The 17,224-nt window shown below is 43.5% G+C and overlaps 1 protein-coding gene across 4 annotated transcripts; it reads right to left on the bottom strand.

Annotated features, from left to right (window-relative positions):
- Positions 1–510: 510 nt before the first annotated feature.
- mon2 (MON2 homolog, regulator of endosome-to-Golgi trafficking) lies at positions 511–17,040 on the bottom strand. 4 transcript variants are annotated; one of them, XM_079449943.1, is made up of 35 exons: positions 16,626–17,040; positions 14,251–14,314; positions 14,032–14,159; positions 13,807–13,938; positions 13,263–13,392; positions 13,077–13,174; positions 12,878–13,003; positions 12,600–12,803; positions 12,364–12,488; positions 11,624–11,763; positions 11,275–11,422; positions 10,717–10,904; positions 10,418–10,499; positions 10,058–10,248; positions 9,845–9,957; positions 9,229–9,333; positions 9,065–9,145; positions 8,896–8,969; positions 8,724–8,814; positions 8,535–8,636; positions 7,607–7,717; positions 7,352–7,527; positions 6,969–7,131; positions 6,599–6,892; positions 6,324–6,522; positions 5,615–6,249; positions 5,389–5,532; positions 4,094–4,111; positions 2,897–3,025; positions 2,190–2,380; positions 2,035–2,095; positions 1,801–1,924; positions 1,474–1,681; positions 1,289–1,371; positions 511–1,187 (listed from the first exon to the last, which is right to left on the bottom strand). In XM_079449943.1, the coding sequence occupies exons 1-35, from the start codon at positions 16,731–16,733 to the stop codon at positions 1,024–1,026; spliced, it is 5,130 nt and encodes a 1,709-aa protein (XP_079306069.1). In that variant the 5' UTR covers positions 16,734–17,040; the 3' UTR covers positions 511–1,023. The 4 variants fall into 4 exon arrangements, with proteins under 4 accessions (XP_079306069.1, XP_079306070.1, XP_079306071.1 ...); XM_079449944.1 differs by having other exon boundaries at positions 10,067–10,248; positions 16,626–17,033; XM_079449945.1 differs by lacking the exon at positions 4,094–4,111 and having other exon boundaries at positions 16,626–17,033.
- Positions 17,041–17,224: the final 184 nt, after the last annotated feature.

Raw genomic sequence — 17,224 nt, 5'->3', positions numbered from 1 at the left:
GGACACGGTGAATGGTCGTAGTACTCGTGAGCGCGCTACACTCCCTTCTGCAGCGCGACGATTGGCTAGAAGCGCAGCCAATAGTGTGTCAGAGGGACGCCGCCCACCGCCACGTCACGCACGCCCACCCACACTGAGGACACGCCCTGCCGCGGGCTTCCGTCAATATGGCGGCTTCCTCAGAGCACGTGATCTACACAGAGACACGAATGAGACTGATGAAGTTATCTCGATGTTATTAATATCATTATAATAACGAATAAAAAAATGAAAATATACATCGGAAAAGAAGGGTACTTGAGGGTATTAATCACTAACCAATGACTATCAACGTAGTTTAACTACAACTATCTCAATGAAACTATAGTAAAACCATATGATAGCATTTTTTCATAACCTTTGCACAAACGCTCCATACTTCTATACTTCTAAGAGGGACTGAGTAGTCAAGGCAGTAAGTGTAATATCTTTTATAACTACAGAAAGGACTGAAGCAATAAAAGCGAGGCGTCATAGAACTGTAGCATTTATTATCGTTCAACCCTTCTCAATGAGACTAAAGATGACATGGAATGTTACAGTAAGATCTTGCATAAAATCCATTGCTGTTGAGAATTTTTCACAAAAAAGCCCATCCTTCATGGGTTTGAGACTTTTTGTTCTCCATTTGCAAATCACTTTGGGATTTGAGTTCGTTTGGAACCCAAAGACGTCGTTCTTAATTACATCTCATCTTTAACACTATCACCAAACACTGTACATGTGGGGGGGGGGGGCAAACAAACAAAAACAACCCATAAAAACAACAAACACTGCAAATTGAATGTAGCTGTTAATACATCATTTAAGTCGGTCAATCAGAATCTAACGTCAGCTCGTATTAGAAGCTTAGAACAATGGCATTTAGAGCTGTCAGTCAATGGTTTCCATGACGTTTGCCATGACAGCGGGGGGTGGGTGAGTCTTCACGCGTGGCGTATGAAAAAGTCACAATCATGATTGCGGTGGAATAAAAACGTTCAGTCACGATTCGCCGTTCTGCACTTTGGAGACGGGCGGTTGCATGAAGTCCTTAAAGGGCCCCAGGGCGTCTTTGAGGGCGGAGCTTACTTCAGGAGACGAGCAGGTGATGCACTCCACCAGCGTGGGGTACAGAGCGATCACCTGAACCCATACGTTACCGTCCACTGATGGAGAGAGAGAGAGGAGAGACACAAATGAGCACAAATAACAATAAAGGAAACCAATCGTTCCGTCTCAGGGATGCTGAAGGACAGACGGTTCTCACCGTTCTCCGGTTGTGTCTTTTTCAGAGAATCCATGAGTGTACTAATGGCTTTTAAGACAAAGATGATCTCAGTCACTTGTTGCCTTGAACAAAACAAGAGAATGATCATTTGTGTAGTTACACTTCAACGTCTTATTACTGTGCTCAGAGCCCGTATGGCTCATGGGGTGTGTGTTTGTGTTCACCTGGGCAGCGGGCAGCGTCCGCTCAGCCTCTCGTCCTCCACGTATCGTCGCAGCACGTCCTGTGCCCTCTGTAACAGCACTGACAGGGCCATACGGGAGATGTAGCCCTCCTGTGGCGTCGTGACTTTATTACTGAAGGAGAACTGCAGCAGGGTCTCGAAACAAACCTTCGAGAACTCCTCTCGCATACGCATGTCCATTTCTGCCTCTGCGATGGACGAGAGCAGTTGTTTTCTCATCATACTTTTCGTCAGAAGTTTTAAAACACAAGAATGGTTTAAAACAAACACCATGCCGTGCAGGTTTGATATCTGGTGCTTTTTGTACCTGTGAACGATGAGGACTGAGAGTGAATCGAGCCTTTATTGAGCATGCTCATAATACGACCCACAAACTCTTTGGGTATGAAATTGGCAAACGGTAAAATCTCTGCGCTGATCAACTGCACCACCTGGTGGACAAAGAGATCAATGCATTTTACACATTTAATGTTTATATAAAATACGGTTCCCTCAGTGTAAATTCAATTCGAAGACATCTGTGAATGAACGATGATATTACCTCGACATCCACAGCTTCATTCCTCTGGAACTCTTGTATGGACAGATTATCTGGAGGTGTGCTGTGATACAGAATAAAATCATTTATTTGATTTGACTATGTCATATGGTTATACTTTTATTTAACCAGATCTTCACAATTAAAGGTTTGGGCACCTTTTGGTAAAAAGAAAATCCTCGAAGGCGTTCGCCAGCTCCGGCCACATGGTGTCGAATTTGCTTGAGGATGCTTGTTGCCGGGCAACAGGGAGGCCAATGGAAAGCACTTTGAGCAGTGAGGAAACGGCAAGTTTCCAGGTGCTCTCGGCAGGACACGCATACTTCAGACCCAGAGGAACCCTCAGAGTCTACATGCACAGAAACGCACTGACTTTAAGTCATGTTTAAATATTGAACGTGCGTTCTTAAATCTGATTAGAATGAAAACACAGTGATAAATTGGACATTTTATACAAACCAAATCATTTTACTTATGGAGATAAACGTAAAGCAGTTATCTGCGGATTATAAACACAATCTCATTTTCGAACCCTGCTAAGTAAGGGATAATGTACAGGCAGCCGGTTGTTATGGCATTAAATAAGCACCGACAGTGTGATCTGGATGTGAAGCGAAGGGTCTTGTATCACACCGAGAGGGCTTATTGTACAGCTTGTACATTATCCCGCTTATTACACGGCTACTTGCCACATGAGAAGAAAACTGGACATGTGAATAAAATGTTTTATCAATGAATTCACGGAAGCACGAGACGCTGCTTTTGATTATTGGTTGTAAATGAGGTGTTTTATAAGATGCATTCTGTTCATAACAGCCTCTGGGTTTGAAGCGATGATGATGCAAGAGTGTGGATGTAAAAATACCTTGATGATGCTCTGCAGGACCTTTTCATTAATGACGGCTTTATGACACGCCGTCTTATGATACAGATCCACCACCACCTCCAGAGAGCGCTCGGCAAACGGCACGTAGTTTAAGGCCACCCACTCCGCCTGAACACACAGAGACAGAGATGAAGAATAAAAGAAAAATACATTATGACAATCTGGTCCTAAACCTTAACAAAAATGACTATTTGTCAAATATAAAAACAGAGGGTAAATAATCATAAACATTTCATCAAACCAAAAGCTACAGTGTGAATGAGTTACAGGACAGAACTCCAAAACTGAGTCAGATCTGATGGAAATATGAATGACAGGACACATCTGCACAGGCCTTATATACAACAGATATTTTCCATTATTTTAAGGTGCATTGTGTAGTTTCACCACCAAAACCAAATACTGACAGTTGAAATCACTGGTGAACTGAATTTGGCATGATAATGAAAGATTTGTGTCAAGTCATTACCATACACATCCTACGTCAAAGGGGAAGTTCACCCAAAAATCTACTTTGTGTAATTTACTCGCCCACATGACGTTCATCATGTTTAGCGAACTTCTGGCGTCTTCAGAGCACAAATGAAGATGTTTAGGAGACATCTGAGAGATTTCAGGCCTCCTCATAGACATCATGGTGTTAGATGTTGTCAAGGTCCAGAAAAGCACTAAACACATGTGACATCGGTCCATCCGCTCATAGTGGATCAGTTGAAAATGTTTAACGTCATGTGGGCGAGTAGAAAAATATCACAAAAAGTAAATTCCCCTTTAAATTCAGAGTGTGTTGTCTTGAACATAAGCTAAACACTGCAAAGCCAGTAAAAGAAGTACCCAGGCATGTCTAATACAAACGTAGGCTTTGTTTCTATGCCATTATAATGATAAGTTATAAGCTATAAAACCAAATGTTAAACATTAGACAAAATGTAAAATTCTCTCTGAAAAGATGTGAATGTAATGTTATTGTAATTGTATAAAAGGAAGACGATGAGATTCTCCACTACCAATGTGCCAAACATCTGTATTTTATGACACAGCCACACAGTAAGAGCAACAAAAAAAGCATTTAATTAAACAGAAAAACCAACAACTGGACATTAATCTGAAAGAGAGAAGTTGTTAGATGGAGCTGAAGAGAGATGTGCGAGAGAGGACGACAGCAGAAGAACTCACCGGTGCGAACAGTTGGATCTACAGTGGATCCATATGAAGTACAAAAACAAAACAAGAGAAGATCAGACAAATGTTTACTACTGCAAGCAAACTACACAAACACTAATGAAACAAACACATCTACCGCACGACATGACACGTGTGATATTGTGAAGATGAACAACACAAGATAAAACCTGATTCAACAAACAAACAATACACACGCTCTGTTCCAAACCACACTGAGCTGACATCATAACAACAACAACTGATGCGGATGCTCATATTCAGAGCAAGCTTATTATAGTTTACTCAAATTAAAACATTCCTGTTTATTGAAATTCAATAGAATGTTGGCCTAAATGATTGAAGTAAACAAAAAATTTAAATGTTGTTAAAAAAGGACAAAAGCATGTCACAAAATTGCCAAACAATTGACTAAAATGATTAAAATGATAATAAAACAAAACAACTACAATAACTCAAAGAGATAATACAATTCCGACAGAGTGTTCACACCCGGAGCGACTTGTGCGAAGAAAAATTTCATTATTCGTGCGTGAAATTAATTGATTTATTCATTTGAAGTATTTGGGATTTTAAAAACAAGTGAATGTTTCATTTCATCAAAGTGAAATAAGCAAAACCGTTGAGATTAAATTTACATTTGTTTGAAACGCAGAGACAGGCTTGAGTTGAGACAGGCTTGAGTTGAGACAGGCTTGAGTTGAGACAGGCTTGAGTTGAGACAGGCTTGAGTTGAGACAGGCTTGAGTTGAGACAGAGTGCACGCGTGCGTCAAGCCTCGTCCATATTGCCAGATGCACTTGTGGAGACTTGCGGTGTGGAGCCGGACTAAAGTATAAACAAGCATTACGAAACAGGCTGTGTGCGTGCGACGCGTCAAGTCCAAACGGCTTGTCCAGGAGAAGCGCCGCACGGGGCAGAGATGCGCGCGTGTTATACAGGCTCTGTGTGCGCTCTTCTGAATGCCACTCAAAGCGGAACCGACACGTTTCATATTTTTCACATCGCGTCCACATCGCAACTTTTTGTGATTAGCAAATCGCAACATCTCACATCGCAATTGCGATTGGTTAATCGTTCAGCCCTACCAAAATGTTCAAGAAAAAGAAGCACATATAGCACAGACTTGGGAAAGAACTTTACAAACACAGCAAAACGAAAACAGTCATATTCAGCACAAGAGTTCTTGAAACTTTTGCTAAATAACCTAAGTCGTGCCTCTCTGATCTAACCAGAAAGATTAAAGACCCAAGAAACAGCACAAAACCAGAAGCAGAAGAGACGCTCACCTGATTATATTTGGCATTGGCCACATGTTTGGTCTCCATTTTTCCATACTGAGGAGGTTTACAGGAAAACTCCACGAACAGCAGAAGCTGCTGGAGGATGGCGGGATACATCACCTGAAGCTTCTCAGAGCCGACACAAATGGCCTGGAAGAAAAAAACACCATCTCACCCACATATCCAAACACTCAACCAACGATAAACCAGCAGACAGAACATGTTTTCTTACCTTCTGTAGGACATCAAGGCTTGTAAGTACCACCTCCTGTAGACTGGTGAGCACTGCCTCTGTGTAGGACGGTAAGATGAAGGGTGAAGCGTCAGAGCTGATGGGGACAGACACGGCGCCATGCAGAATCACGCCCAGCTTCTTCAGATCCTCCATGCTGAACCCTGCCGCGATGTGCTGATACAACGGCGGGAAAATCTGTATTAATGCCGCCAGGAAGGGCTGACTGGGTACGAAGGCCAGTTTATCCATTCCGCCGCTAGGAGGACGCGTGCAGTCGGTTCCTATCCGGTACCAGGTGTTCCACGCCGACCACCAGAGGGAGGAGTCGTCCTGCTCCTCCCCAGGCAGAGGAAGTTGAAGTTGGGCTATGTAGCGCTGGGCTAACCGCTCGGCGAGGGAATCGGACCGGACGAGAGGTCTGCCTGGGCCGGAGCTTTGAAGAGATTCCATGAGGACGGCTGAGACGTCCATTGCAGACAGAGCATCTGGTTTATCCATGTCTTTAACAGGAGTGACCAGCTGAAGAATCTCTTGGAAGCTTTTGAGGGCGGCGAGAGAAACTTCGTTGTTTTTGCTGAGGGCGGCAGACTGGATGTGATCCAACAGGACTTCCCAAGCCTTGAAGAAGTCACCTGAAGGGGTTAAAGTCATTAGGGGTTAAAGTAATTCCAAAAGAAAAGATGCCTTTGCACGTCTCAACGCTCACCCAACTGCTGCAGCAGATATCTCCTGGTGTTAAAGATGCGAGCGACACCCGCCAGCGTCAGGACCCACGTCTCCGCCCACTGCTTCTCAGCCGTGTCACGTGAGTGGTGGATGAGTATGTTCCCGCCCCCTGATTCTATCTTTTCTTTGTCAGCCGTGGTGGAGGACTTCCTGACACAGTTCAGCAGATGAAAGAGAACCTGCGGAACAGCGTTACACTAGTTATTTTACCCAAACGCACACGGAATTAAAGTGTGACCCGGTGTGACCCCGTACCTTCCAAACAACAATGTTCCAGGTGGAAGGTTGTAGCAACGTTCCGTGAGCAGCGATGGTGGAGAACATCGTCTGGCCGGCGCTCTTCCTCACGGCCGGCCGCGGGTCCACACACAGCTCGCCCAGTTTGGCATACAGGCACAACCACAGGCAGTCGAAGGGAGGTGCGGGGTGAAAGGGTCTGTTCAGAGGTTCACCTTTATCTTGAGCCTGTTTCACCAGAACTGCTTCCTCCTTCTCCAGCTCTTCTGTAATGGTTTCTCCTCGTTGGAAGAAGTAATCTGAGATGTTCCACTGGAGAGAAAATGCTCAGAATGAGTAAGACCATAAGATCTAAATTAAAATTAAAACATGCACACAGACTCCTCACCAGCAGTCCTATGGACGTCAAGCTGATGTTCAGCTCCTGATTCTGTAGTCCAAAGCTGCCTGCGACATCCACCACTATCTGGAGGCACGTGCAAGGCATTGTGGGTAGGAAGTCGGTCACCACCAACTGCAGGCACTGGAAGGCTGTTCGTATGAGAGACTCACTGTGGAAAAAATAGATCATTCAAGAGCCACGATTTGAGTTTTTAGAACAATGAAGATACAGAGAAATGACTAAAGACTGAAAGCCAATCAAGATCTGAACATCTAAAACTGCAGCGTGCAATTTTAAATTAAATAGACATAACGCGATCTTCCGTTGGTGTGGACTTTAAAATGTATTAGTTGATAATGTTTGTAGTTGAAACAGTCTGCACGTCTCACCCCTGGTCATTACGAATGGCTCCGATGACCCCCAGCACCAGAGGCCATCCCGGTCCGAGGCTGTCGCCCTGGTTCTGAAGGATCTGAAGAACACACTCCAGTTGTTTCTGTCTGATGTCTGCATGGAGAACGTTGGACAGCTCCTTCAGCGGGTTCAACAGCAGCAGCTGAAGTCTCTGAAGAGAACACAGAGGATTGGTTAAAGATCAGATTCATCTGTTCTTCTCTGCACTGAAGTGCTGGATGAGTGATCACCTGGTTGTGAGACAGCGTCGGTTCGTGTTTGTAGGAGAGTCCGGCTTTAATCAGTGAGGTGATGGCCTCGGCACCCCACTCCCTCATGCGAGCGTTAGGATGCTGACACACCTGCGCAAACACAACACCAGACTCATTTCACACGTGCTACATATATTTCAATGGGGAATTAAGATCTTAGCACTTTTATAGGCTCTGTGAAATTCCCCCAATAATGAAATTAGACATTGTGTGTGATTTTTTCAATGGTTAAAAGATCAATGAACAATATACAGAACAGACAAAGCAACATTTTATGCTCATAAAAATAAAGACGCTGATACAACATTGAACTAATCACAAATACAGTTCAAACACTGGATTTCAAAACTTGATCTAGTGTTTGTGTGAAAAACAGATCAGTGTGTACAGGAAGAAACGTTTTTGTGACACAGTTGTTAAGATAATGTGATTTCACCGAATATTGTTTTTAACATCACAGGGTCTGAAAACAGACTATTAATAAAGAATTGCTGTTTTAGAAGAACAAGTTTGGTCCTGAACTTGAACTGATCACGGGTGGAGATGCCGGAAGATTTGTCTTTAAAAAGAAGAGATTGACTGGAGCATATGACCGGACTCCTCACAAATGGTTTTGTTTAAATCACACGAGAGATGATCAACAGAGACATTTCAAAAGAGAAAAAGAGCGATTCAAGCTTACCTTCTACAACACAGACATGTCGCAAGAGAGAAAGAGAAAGATGTAATGAGACAACATGAGAAGGTTAAGTATCTTCAGGGGAAAGTCTGAGTATAACAGACTAAAGCAGGACAAAAAAAAAGGCAACAGAAAGATAAAATCACGTTTTTACAGACACCTCGATGTCTCTTTTCATCATTATTAGTGTTACACACACATTTGAGTGCGTTTATTCTCTGGTCTCACCTCCAGCAGATGAGCCGTCAGAGGCCTCCAGAGAATCTCAATGCGATCCATATTGACCAGACCCGTCTCTAAGAGTTTGGCCACGGCAAACAGAGACGGCTCCTGACCACAAAACATAGAAAAAAGCCAAACATCACTTTCTGTGACTGTCACTGGTTTGGCAGTCGATCAAATGCAGCAGAAAGGCACCTTGTTGTTGCCGTAGGCCATCTCCATAGCCTCCATCGATAAAGAACACAGAGCGTTGATCAGGTGATGCAGAGAAACATCATCCAGATATCTACAATCACACACACGGATCATGTGAAGTAAGTGAAACGCTTGTGATAATAATGAAACGGAATGATTCCTGTGATCTTACTGTGAGCTTTCAAAGAGTCTAGAGAGAATATTTGATATGACGGGCAGATCGGTCATCACCGCTGTGGTCAACACCTGCAACAAACAAAACACAGCAAGGTGTTAAACATTCAGTCTGTGACACACGGGGCAGGATTAGAGAGGTTTTTTCAGAAGAATACGTTTCTCACAGTGCTAGGACCCTCAACGGCCCGTCCAGGTTTCAGAACCCCACCAACGGCCGGCTTCAGACCCAGAATCCACACCAGATGCTTACAGAAACAAGAGAACATGACTGATCATCACACATCAATACACGACATGAGAAATACAAATGATCTGTTTGTGTTCGTACCTGCAGTGTGGCTAAAACCAGCTGCCAAGATGTTCCCAGATAAACACCGTGACAATGAGCTAAATTCAACAGAGTCCGCATGCACTGAATGTTCTTCGCTGTCAGCTGAGAGATCATATAAACAAACAATACAGTTAATTAACAGTATTGTGAACCATAACCATAAAAAAAGATTTCTTTTAAAAACCTTCTTTTAGTAATTCACAAATAAAATGCAATATGATTTTATTAAAGCCACCATGAAATCAAAGCGGACATTGTAAGTGTTTTACACTTTTGATTATTATAAATGATTTATCCGTGCACACCATTATTTAAAAAAAAAAATTCACTCTTGTAATCGTTAATGAAAAACATTAGGCTCCCTTTCCCCTCTCAACAACAACGCTTCACCACACGACGTAAGCAACAAAAAAGGTCTAGGACTATACTGACGGTGCAATGTCCAGGCATTTTTAGCCCTCCCCTCCAGGCCCAACTTGAAACAAACCAATCCAAAAAGGAAGGGCAAAATTAAGCCCCGCCCTCATAAAAAAAGACATTTCAATCGGATATACAATAGAAGTCAATCTCTGTTCTGTTTCATGGTGACTTAGTCAGCGTGTGCGTGATGTACCACTACAGTTCCCTGTGGCTGTGCGGTGAGAGGTTGACCCACTGCTACCACCTGCTGGTGAGACTCACTGGACGGACTGACCATCTGAACACACTGACCCTGGATTGAGTAAACTGCACACACACGCACACACACATAGACAACAAACATCAGCATACATTTACACACATGCACAGGTTGTATTTTGAAAATAAGAGTATTGATGATTGATACCTCTTGTACCTTTATTGGAGAGGTTAGCGGTGTTGCTGCTCAGGATGGTCAGAGCGTAGTGGGGGGGCAGTGAGGCTTTACACACGGCTGTGATGAAAGCATCACGCGGCGTCACTAAACCCAGACGACCGCACAGAGCTGCCATGGAGAGTTCAGCCTTCAGAATGTTCTCTGTGGCCGTCTCGTCCGTACTGATGCAAACACACACAGTCATAAAGATCATCACTGTTCATAAAGATGTTCCCAATACACAAATATATATATAAATATGACAAATCTCACTACAGAACAAAAAAGTTAAAACTTGCTTTTAAACAATTGCTTCGATGTGATGCGTGTGCATCCGCGCACGTGTGTTACCTGGCGTCCAGCAGAAGTGAGAGAGCAGCTAGCAGGCCACACCAGCAGGCGTTCACCATCTCCTCCCAAACCTCATGAGCCACTGTAACACACACAAGCCGCACATCAGTCTACAGTGAGCAGAAGAGACACATGACACGACACAAAGCTAAAGAGACTGTACAGATATACAAATATATATCTCAATGATAAGCAAGAACAGTTGTGATGCTTCCCTCTCGGTTGATTTTTATGATCAGAATGTCAAAGACTCATTCACAGATGAGTCACATGCACGATCGACTCCTGCTGTGACTCACGAGGTTCGTGTGGGGTGCTGTCACTCAGAGGAGGGGTCACAGGCTCCGGCTTCTGCTCCTCTACGGCGAGCTCTTTTTCGATCATGGCGGTGATGCCCCTGACCAGATCCAGCAAAGCGCTGAACGCCACAGACATGGCGTAACCTTCAGGGATTGAGGGCGGCTCCACTTTATCCAACATCTCCAAACTGAGAGAGAGGAAGAACAAGAGTCAAGTTAAACATTATACGCAGTTTTTAAAGTCTGTGTGATACGGCATCCGTGAAACATGATTCTAAATATTCGACAAAACTAATGTAGGGCGGGACTTGTGAATATATTGATTGAGAGGTCGTGATTGTTTAAGTTCTATACTTTCTCTCCACAGAGACCACATAAAAAAAGTCATGTTGCGTTCAGAGCAAGTTGTTCGTTATGATAATGATGATCGATATTTTTCTTTGAACAACATGCACTGATTCATCACCATCACTACAGTGTCGTTGGGAATCTGATGTCCATTTTATCAGTCTGGTCTCCTCTGCATGTGTATTAGACGGAGGGCGTGTGATCACTTACTATGTGGCTTTGGCACTGCCCTGAACGCTGACGTTCATAAGTGGGATCCAGGTGCCCCGGTACTCAAACGCTGCTTGCATGGTCAGAGGTCCACCTGCGGACCCCGGGATGCCCTGAGCAGACCCCTGTGCGCCTGACGCCGAACCTCCTGATACATACAGAAGTTCAATTGAGGGACATCAGGAAAATTAGTTTTAACAGATTTTTCACGTTTTTTTTATAAATAAATTTCTGGCGCCCCAGCTGCTGTTTTTTACGGATCTTTTTTTCAGTAATCATATGAAGACATAATTGTAGAGTGCAGAAGTATGCCAGAAAGTAAAGCAACGTGAGATGTAAGGTGTGTGACCTGCAGGTGCGCTGGTGGATGAAGAGTTTCCAGCGCTGGGGAGGATGAAGAGCGACTGGATGAAGGATCCCAGAGCGTTGACAATATCTCTGAACACTTTAGTGGAGTGCTGCTTCATATCATACGACTGACAGAAACACCTGCACACATTAGAAACAGAAAGAAACTTTACTATAGACCGTTTCGTCAGAGGCCTGCGTGCCTGATCCCCAGTTAACTTCCCATTTGTGTTTGGCTATTTTCTAATAATATAACTATTTATATTTGATGTAATTTATGTTCATATTAATTAGTATAATTATTTTACTGTACAATAATTTTTTATTAGAATTTTGTTGCATGTTCATTTTATTAAATAATCAATTTGTTGACTGGGTCATGTAGTTCGGTCGCATTTAAAGAAACCTTATGGTACATTGACATCTAGTGGTTGACCTCGGTATCGCAGTCTAAATTCAAAATATTAGAAAGTTTCTTTTGCTTGTTATCAGAAATAATCTACAGGCACTCTATTGTTTGTGAATGTGCACCGTAAGTTAAGGGCAGTCCACAAACGCCCGCATGGGCAGTAACGTTGTCAGTAACTTTAAAACCATCTATAAATCACAGACATTCAGTCTAAGAAATGATGAGACGTCATGCGGATTTAATAAGTGTGACGTGACAGGCGAGAAGGTCTGAAATGTTGATATGTTGTTAGGAAAACTGATTAGTTTTGTAAATTTCGTATGTTCTCTCACCGCAGTAAATGAGGCTGAACACACAGTCTGTGCACAGACTCCACAGCCACGGCTCTCAACCACTGAGGTTTCTCTCCATCCAGAAACTTCACCAGCAGAGACAAGAAGATCTCACACTCCGTCACCTACAACACACACACACACACCATCAGCTCATTATCAGAAAGAATTCCAGAGAAACATAATATATATAATGAGCTTTATGTGTGAGCGGACCACTCTCATCTGTGTCTCACCAGGAGGCTGTAGAAGTGTTTGATGAGGACCGAGACGACCCGCAGGAGTCTCATACAGATGGGGAAATAGGGTTTCTCTACGGGGGCCGGAGACGACGCGCTGCTGCTGCTGCTGCTGCCCTGACGGAACTTGATGTTCGGAGAGAAGAGCTTGATGACCAGCGGACAGACGCGTTCCTTCAACAGGAAACTGAACTCTTGGTGCTACGATAAAGAAACACGGAGGTCACGGCGCGAACAGCTGTCATCCTGTTTGTGTTATTGAGTGTGGTGTTCACCTGCAGAAAAACTTCAGGAAAGTCGTTCAACACCGATTCCAGCAGCTCCAAGCCAAACGTCCGCGTCATCTCCGTCATGCCCACCAACCAGTAGGGGGCGTCAGCGTTCACCAGCTGACACAGATCCTGTGGGGAGGGCAAAGTCATGAGTACTGTTAGGTATGTATTGACTTCAGACAGATGCTGTGCCCCCTCGCACCTGAAACAGCATGTATGCGTCTTTAGCGCTGGGTCTCAGCGTGCTCACAGATCGCCGGTTACTGTTGCCCTGGACGGCAGGAGGCTCTTCTGCGAGACCTGGGGTGATGTGAAGATAAACATGAACATGAGAGACAAATATGAAAGACAAAAATTTTATAAATACAATAACATCAGATGTACTAACCTTTAAACCTCTCGTCTTCCGCCACCATCCTCTCAAAGACCACAGTCACGACCTGCCGGACGGTGGCGGCAGCTGTGTTGTTGGTGATGTTGTCTTTCGTGAAGTGAAGTCGGAAACACAGAACGATCGCCTGATGAAACACAGAACTGTCAATTGCTCTACATTACTGTCCATTGATTGGCTTGTATAACTTGTTTCATGCTGTTAGCCCCACCCACAAAGGAATCACATTGCTCCATATAAATAAAATTTTATGTTTGGATTGCCTGCGAGAGGTGATGTGAAGCTTCAATAAATATTTTGGTTGGACTAGAGACAACGATGCGGAACATCTTAAACTTCTTTTTCGTGATATGAAGCATTGGATTTTGAGTGTTTATTTATTTGTATGTCCTCACAAAATACAAGACAACACACTTGTGAGGACACTTAACTGTTCCACTAGATCAGAAGGCTCAGACGGGTCTGTGTTTGTCTTTAAATCAAATGCTGTTTTTGTTTCTGTCAGTGTTTAGGGGATAGAAAATATAAGTGTGTACGGTACCTTCGACAGAACCTCATCGTGAACGACAGTGTTGGTGGTGAGAAGCACAAGAACCGTCTGCAGTAGTTTCAGTTCCTCCAGTCCGTTCTCCATCAACTGCCACAGCATGTTTATGATGTTCCCCGCAGCCGCCTGCACACGCAAACACACACATGAACTGCTGCCTTCAAAACACTTCAAATACAGTCATGTTTGTTCAAATAAGCGCGTAGACGCAGGTCTGACCTCAGAAACCACCTCGTGTGACATGAGTCTCTGAATGGCAGCGAGACACAGCTGAGTGATTTTGGGTTCTTTGGTTCCGCAGCCCATGAGGAACGGCTGGACCACCTCAGAACTGTTCTCCTTCAGTGCTGATCACACACAACATACAGACAACAACATCACAACAGAGTCTGACGTCTGTGATCGTTTTCTGTTCTGAACGTTCATCGTGTGACCCACCTGCCAGGACGTCTGTGTGTCTCGCTGCGATGGTTTTGATCTTCACGATGCCCGACTCTGCAGCCTAAAAGCAGAGAACAAGATAACATGATTCAATGCACGTATCACATAATGAACAGGTGTATTACACTGGTGTGAGATTTGAGCATTTTAATTGGAAAGACAAACAGACACCGAGCAAAATGAACAGAAATAAATCACAATCACGTGACACATTGAATAACATGCGTTTATTTCATTTACCAAATAAGTCACGCACCCTGAATGTGAGGGGCCGCAAGATTCACACACCCCCAACAACCAAACATTTTATATTCAGTGCTCTGTTCAGAAGACCTTCAAATCACAAACCCTCTTTATAATATGTTTACGGAGAATTCTGAAGTGTTGGAGGCCGAAGCCTCTCTGAGAGAATCGCTGAATGAGTGTCGAGCGCCGCTGTTCACCGACACACGTTCACAACAACTCCTTTATCCTGAAACAACACACAGCGAATCTCACCATGACCTCAGCTGTCACATACGTGTGGCTCGTGACTCTGGAGAGATCTGCAGGCCGCTGAAGACACGAACACAAGCAGGAGGAGAAAGATCTGACGGATCTGTGATGCGTTCTTTAAACGGAAACCAACTTCTGATGTCTCACAAACCACCGTGTGGATGTGAATGCTTGGATTTCAGATAGTTCCTTAACTGTTCATCTGATGTCACGTGATTTTATACAGACAGAAAGAAGGAGTTTATTCAACAAACCTTTCCACTGGCGTTTATGTAACTTTTGAAAACAAAAAATAAATATGATCGGATGGTATATTTTGAAAAAGAAAACCTGAACCTTTCAGCAGAGGTCGTGTTTTTGAGCAGGTGGACAGAACTATAAGATTCAGATTATAACAGAAGATCATGAGGGCACACACATTTTATAAAGAGAATAACCCACATTGATAAACTATTTACAATAAACTCAATATTTCATGAAAAAAAAGGGATTGTCATTTTTCCTTTAAACTATGGTCACCTTTTAATGTCATGTTCATGTTGTTGTATTGTGTTAGTTTATCAGATAGAATTATGCTTGTGTCTATGCAACATTTGTACATGTGTATAACCACAGTAGCACACACACAGTCAACTTGCTTTGAGTGTTCAATACGGTGTTTGACGTACATATAGCCTCCCATATAAACAAAAGCTAAAGCGGCATCTCTTTACTGTGTAAAGCATAATTCTACAGTCTCAGATTAGAAGGGCATTACTAACACACTGAGCAGATGATTTGTGTATCCTGACAACACACAATACAAACTGTGTAACATAAACACTCAACAAAACACAATACTGTTCACTCCCACCTCTAGTGGCCATTTCATTGGTTCTTTTGTAGGAATACTCACTTAAACAACACATCTACAAAATATCTGATCAGAAGAAATTGGAATAAAAGACATCGATCTCTGTCGAGAAGCACACTAAAACATCAGATCAACACACACAGTTGTGATTTACAGCGATACATCCAAACAGACATGATGTTCTTCTGAAATGCGATGGGGGTCCGTTGGTCTCGTGTGATTTGTTCACTCATCGGGACTCTGATCAGTGGTGTCTGAGAGAACTTAATGGAACACTTCACCCAAAAATGCAAAATTCTGTCATCCTTCCAGTTGTTCCAAATACGTTTTTGTACAGACGAACACAGAGAAAGATATTTAGAAGAATGCTTATAACCAGACCCCCATTGACTCCCATCCTATTGTTTTTGGTTCTGTTGAACACAAAAGACGACATTTTGAAGAATGTAGAACAGTTTTGGGACCCTTTTGACTACCGGTGTATTTTTCCTACTATGGGAGTCAATGGGTGTTGAGATCTGTTTGGTTATAAATGTTCTTCCAAATATATTCCTCTGTGTCCAGCACAAGAAACACACGGAACGACTGGAAGATCCCTTCATGATGAAAGAATTTTCATTTTTGGGTGAAGTTTCCCTTTAAGTGCTGATGAGACACTTGAGATCAGTCAAAGGCAACACGTGACACCTGGACAACTCTGTGTATTCCGGGCTGGGCCTTTTCCGGATGTGCTCCAGGCTTCATACATATGACACTTTAAATACCCAGAAACACGTCTGACGCTCACGTGCACACACACTATGACACGTTCTTTACTGCTTATTATCACAATAACAGGTTGTATGTACGAACAAACATACAGTGACACAAGAGCACAGTCACTGACTGTAAGTGTACATGCTAGACATACAGATGTGTTCGTATGTTCAATTTCTATTTGTAGATGCGGTTAGATGTATACCCGACAGTATACAGACGTCTAGGTGTATAAATGCAGATGTGTGTGTTGTGTTTGTGACGTTACCTCTTTGACTGGAGGGAATTTCTTCTTGCACTCCATGGACAGAGAGCGCAGATCCGTCTGCATGTTGTCCAGCAGTTTCTTCACCGCTTCAGGGCTGCTGGTGGACATCTTCACACTCACACGACCGCAGTTAAACCCTGAATAATGACCAATAAACCTAAATAAAGCGAATTAAACCCGCTTCAGCGCGAGGCACATAAACACAGCCCTCAGTGCGGCACACAGCCGGAACAGCTCTCACGCGCATTCAACATGATCATATTCATATATCTATATGATCTTTATGTCGTATGTGATCTTTATGATCTATATGTGCGCTTCACGTCTGCGTTTCGTGTTTTTTCTTCATTCCTGGATCCCATAATGCCCGTGCGGAAAGCGACACGTCAGGCCACGCGTCACTTCCGTAAACACTGACAGGATCCGCCGCGGAGGAGCGGGGCGGTGGCGCCCTCTAGTGGTCGCTCGGCGCAGCGATTTCATTGGCTGATCGGTTTACGGTACCTGCGAAAGTGACCAATCGGGTGTTGTCATCGATGACCGATGCGCTGACATTAACATCGACACTGATTGGTGCTGTTTTAACATAAACAATTGTT

The sequence above is a fragment of the Barbatula barbatula genome (assembly GCF_947034865.1).
Source record: "Barbatula barbatula genome assembly, chromosome: 25".
NCBI lineage: Eukaryota > Metazoa > Chordata > Actinopteri > Cypriniformes > Nemacheilidae > Barbatula > Barbatula barbatula.
The sequence above is the reverse complement of the archived record's forward strand: the minus strand, read 5'-3'. Positions and strand labels throughout refer to the sequence as shown.

Bases quoted from the DNA above. Each gene is read 5' to 3' on its own strand.
- mon2 (XM_079449943.1), bottom strand. From the start codon at position 16,733: ATGTCCACCAGCAGCCCTGAAGCGGTGAAGAAACTGCTGGACAACATG. The intron at 13,004-13,076 runs GTGCGAGGGGGC...CCCTCCCCACAG, and splicing joins ACGCATACATGCTGTTTCAG to GATCTGTGTCAGCTGGTGAA. The intron at 8,815-8,895 runs GTAAGATCACAG...GTGTGATTGTAG, and splicing joins AGACTCTTTGAAAGCTCACA to ATATCTGGATGATGTTTCTC.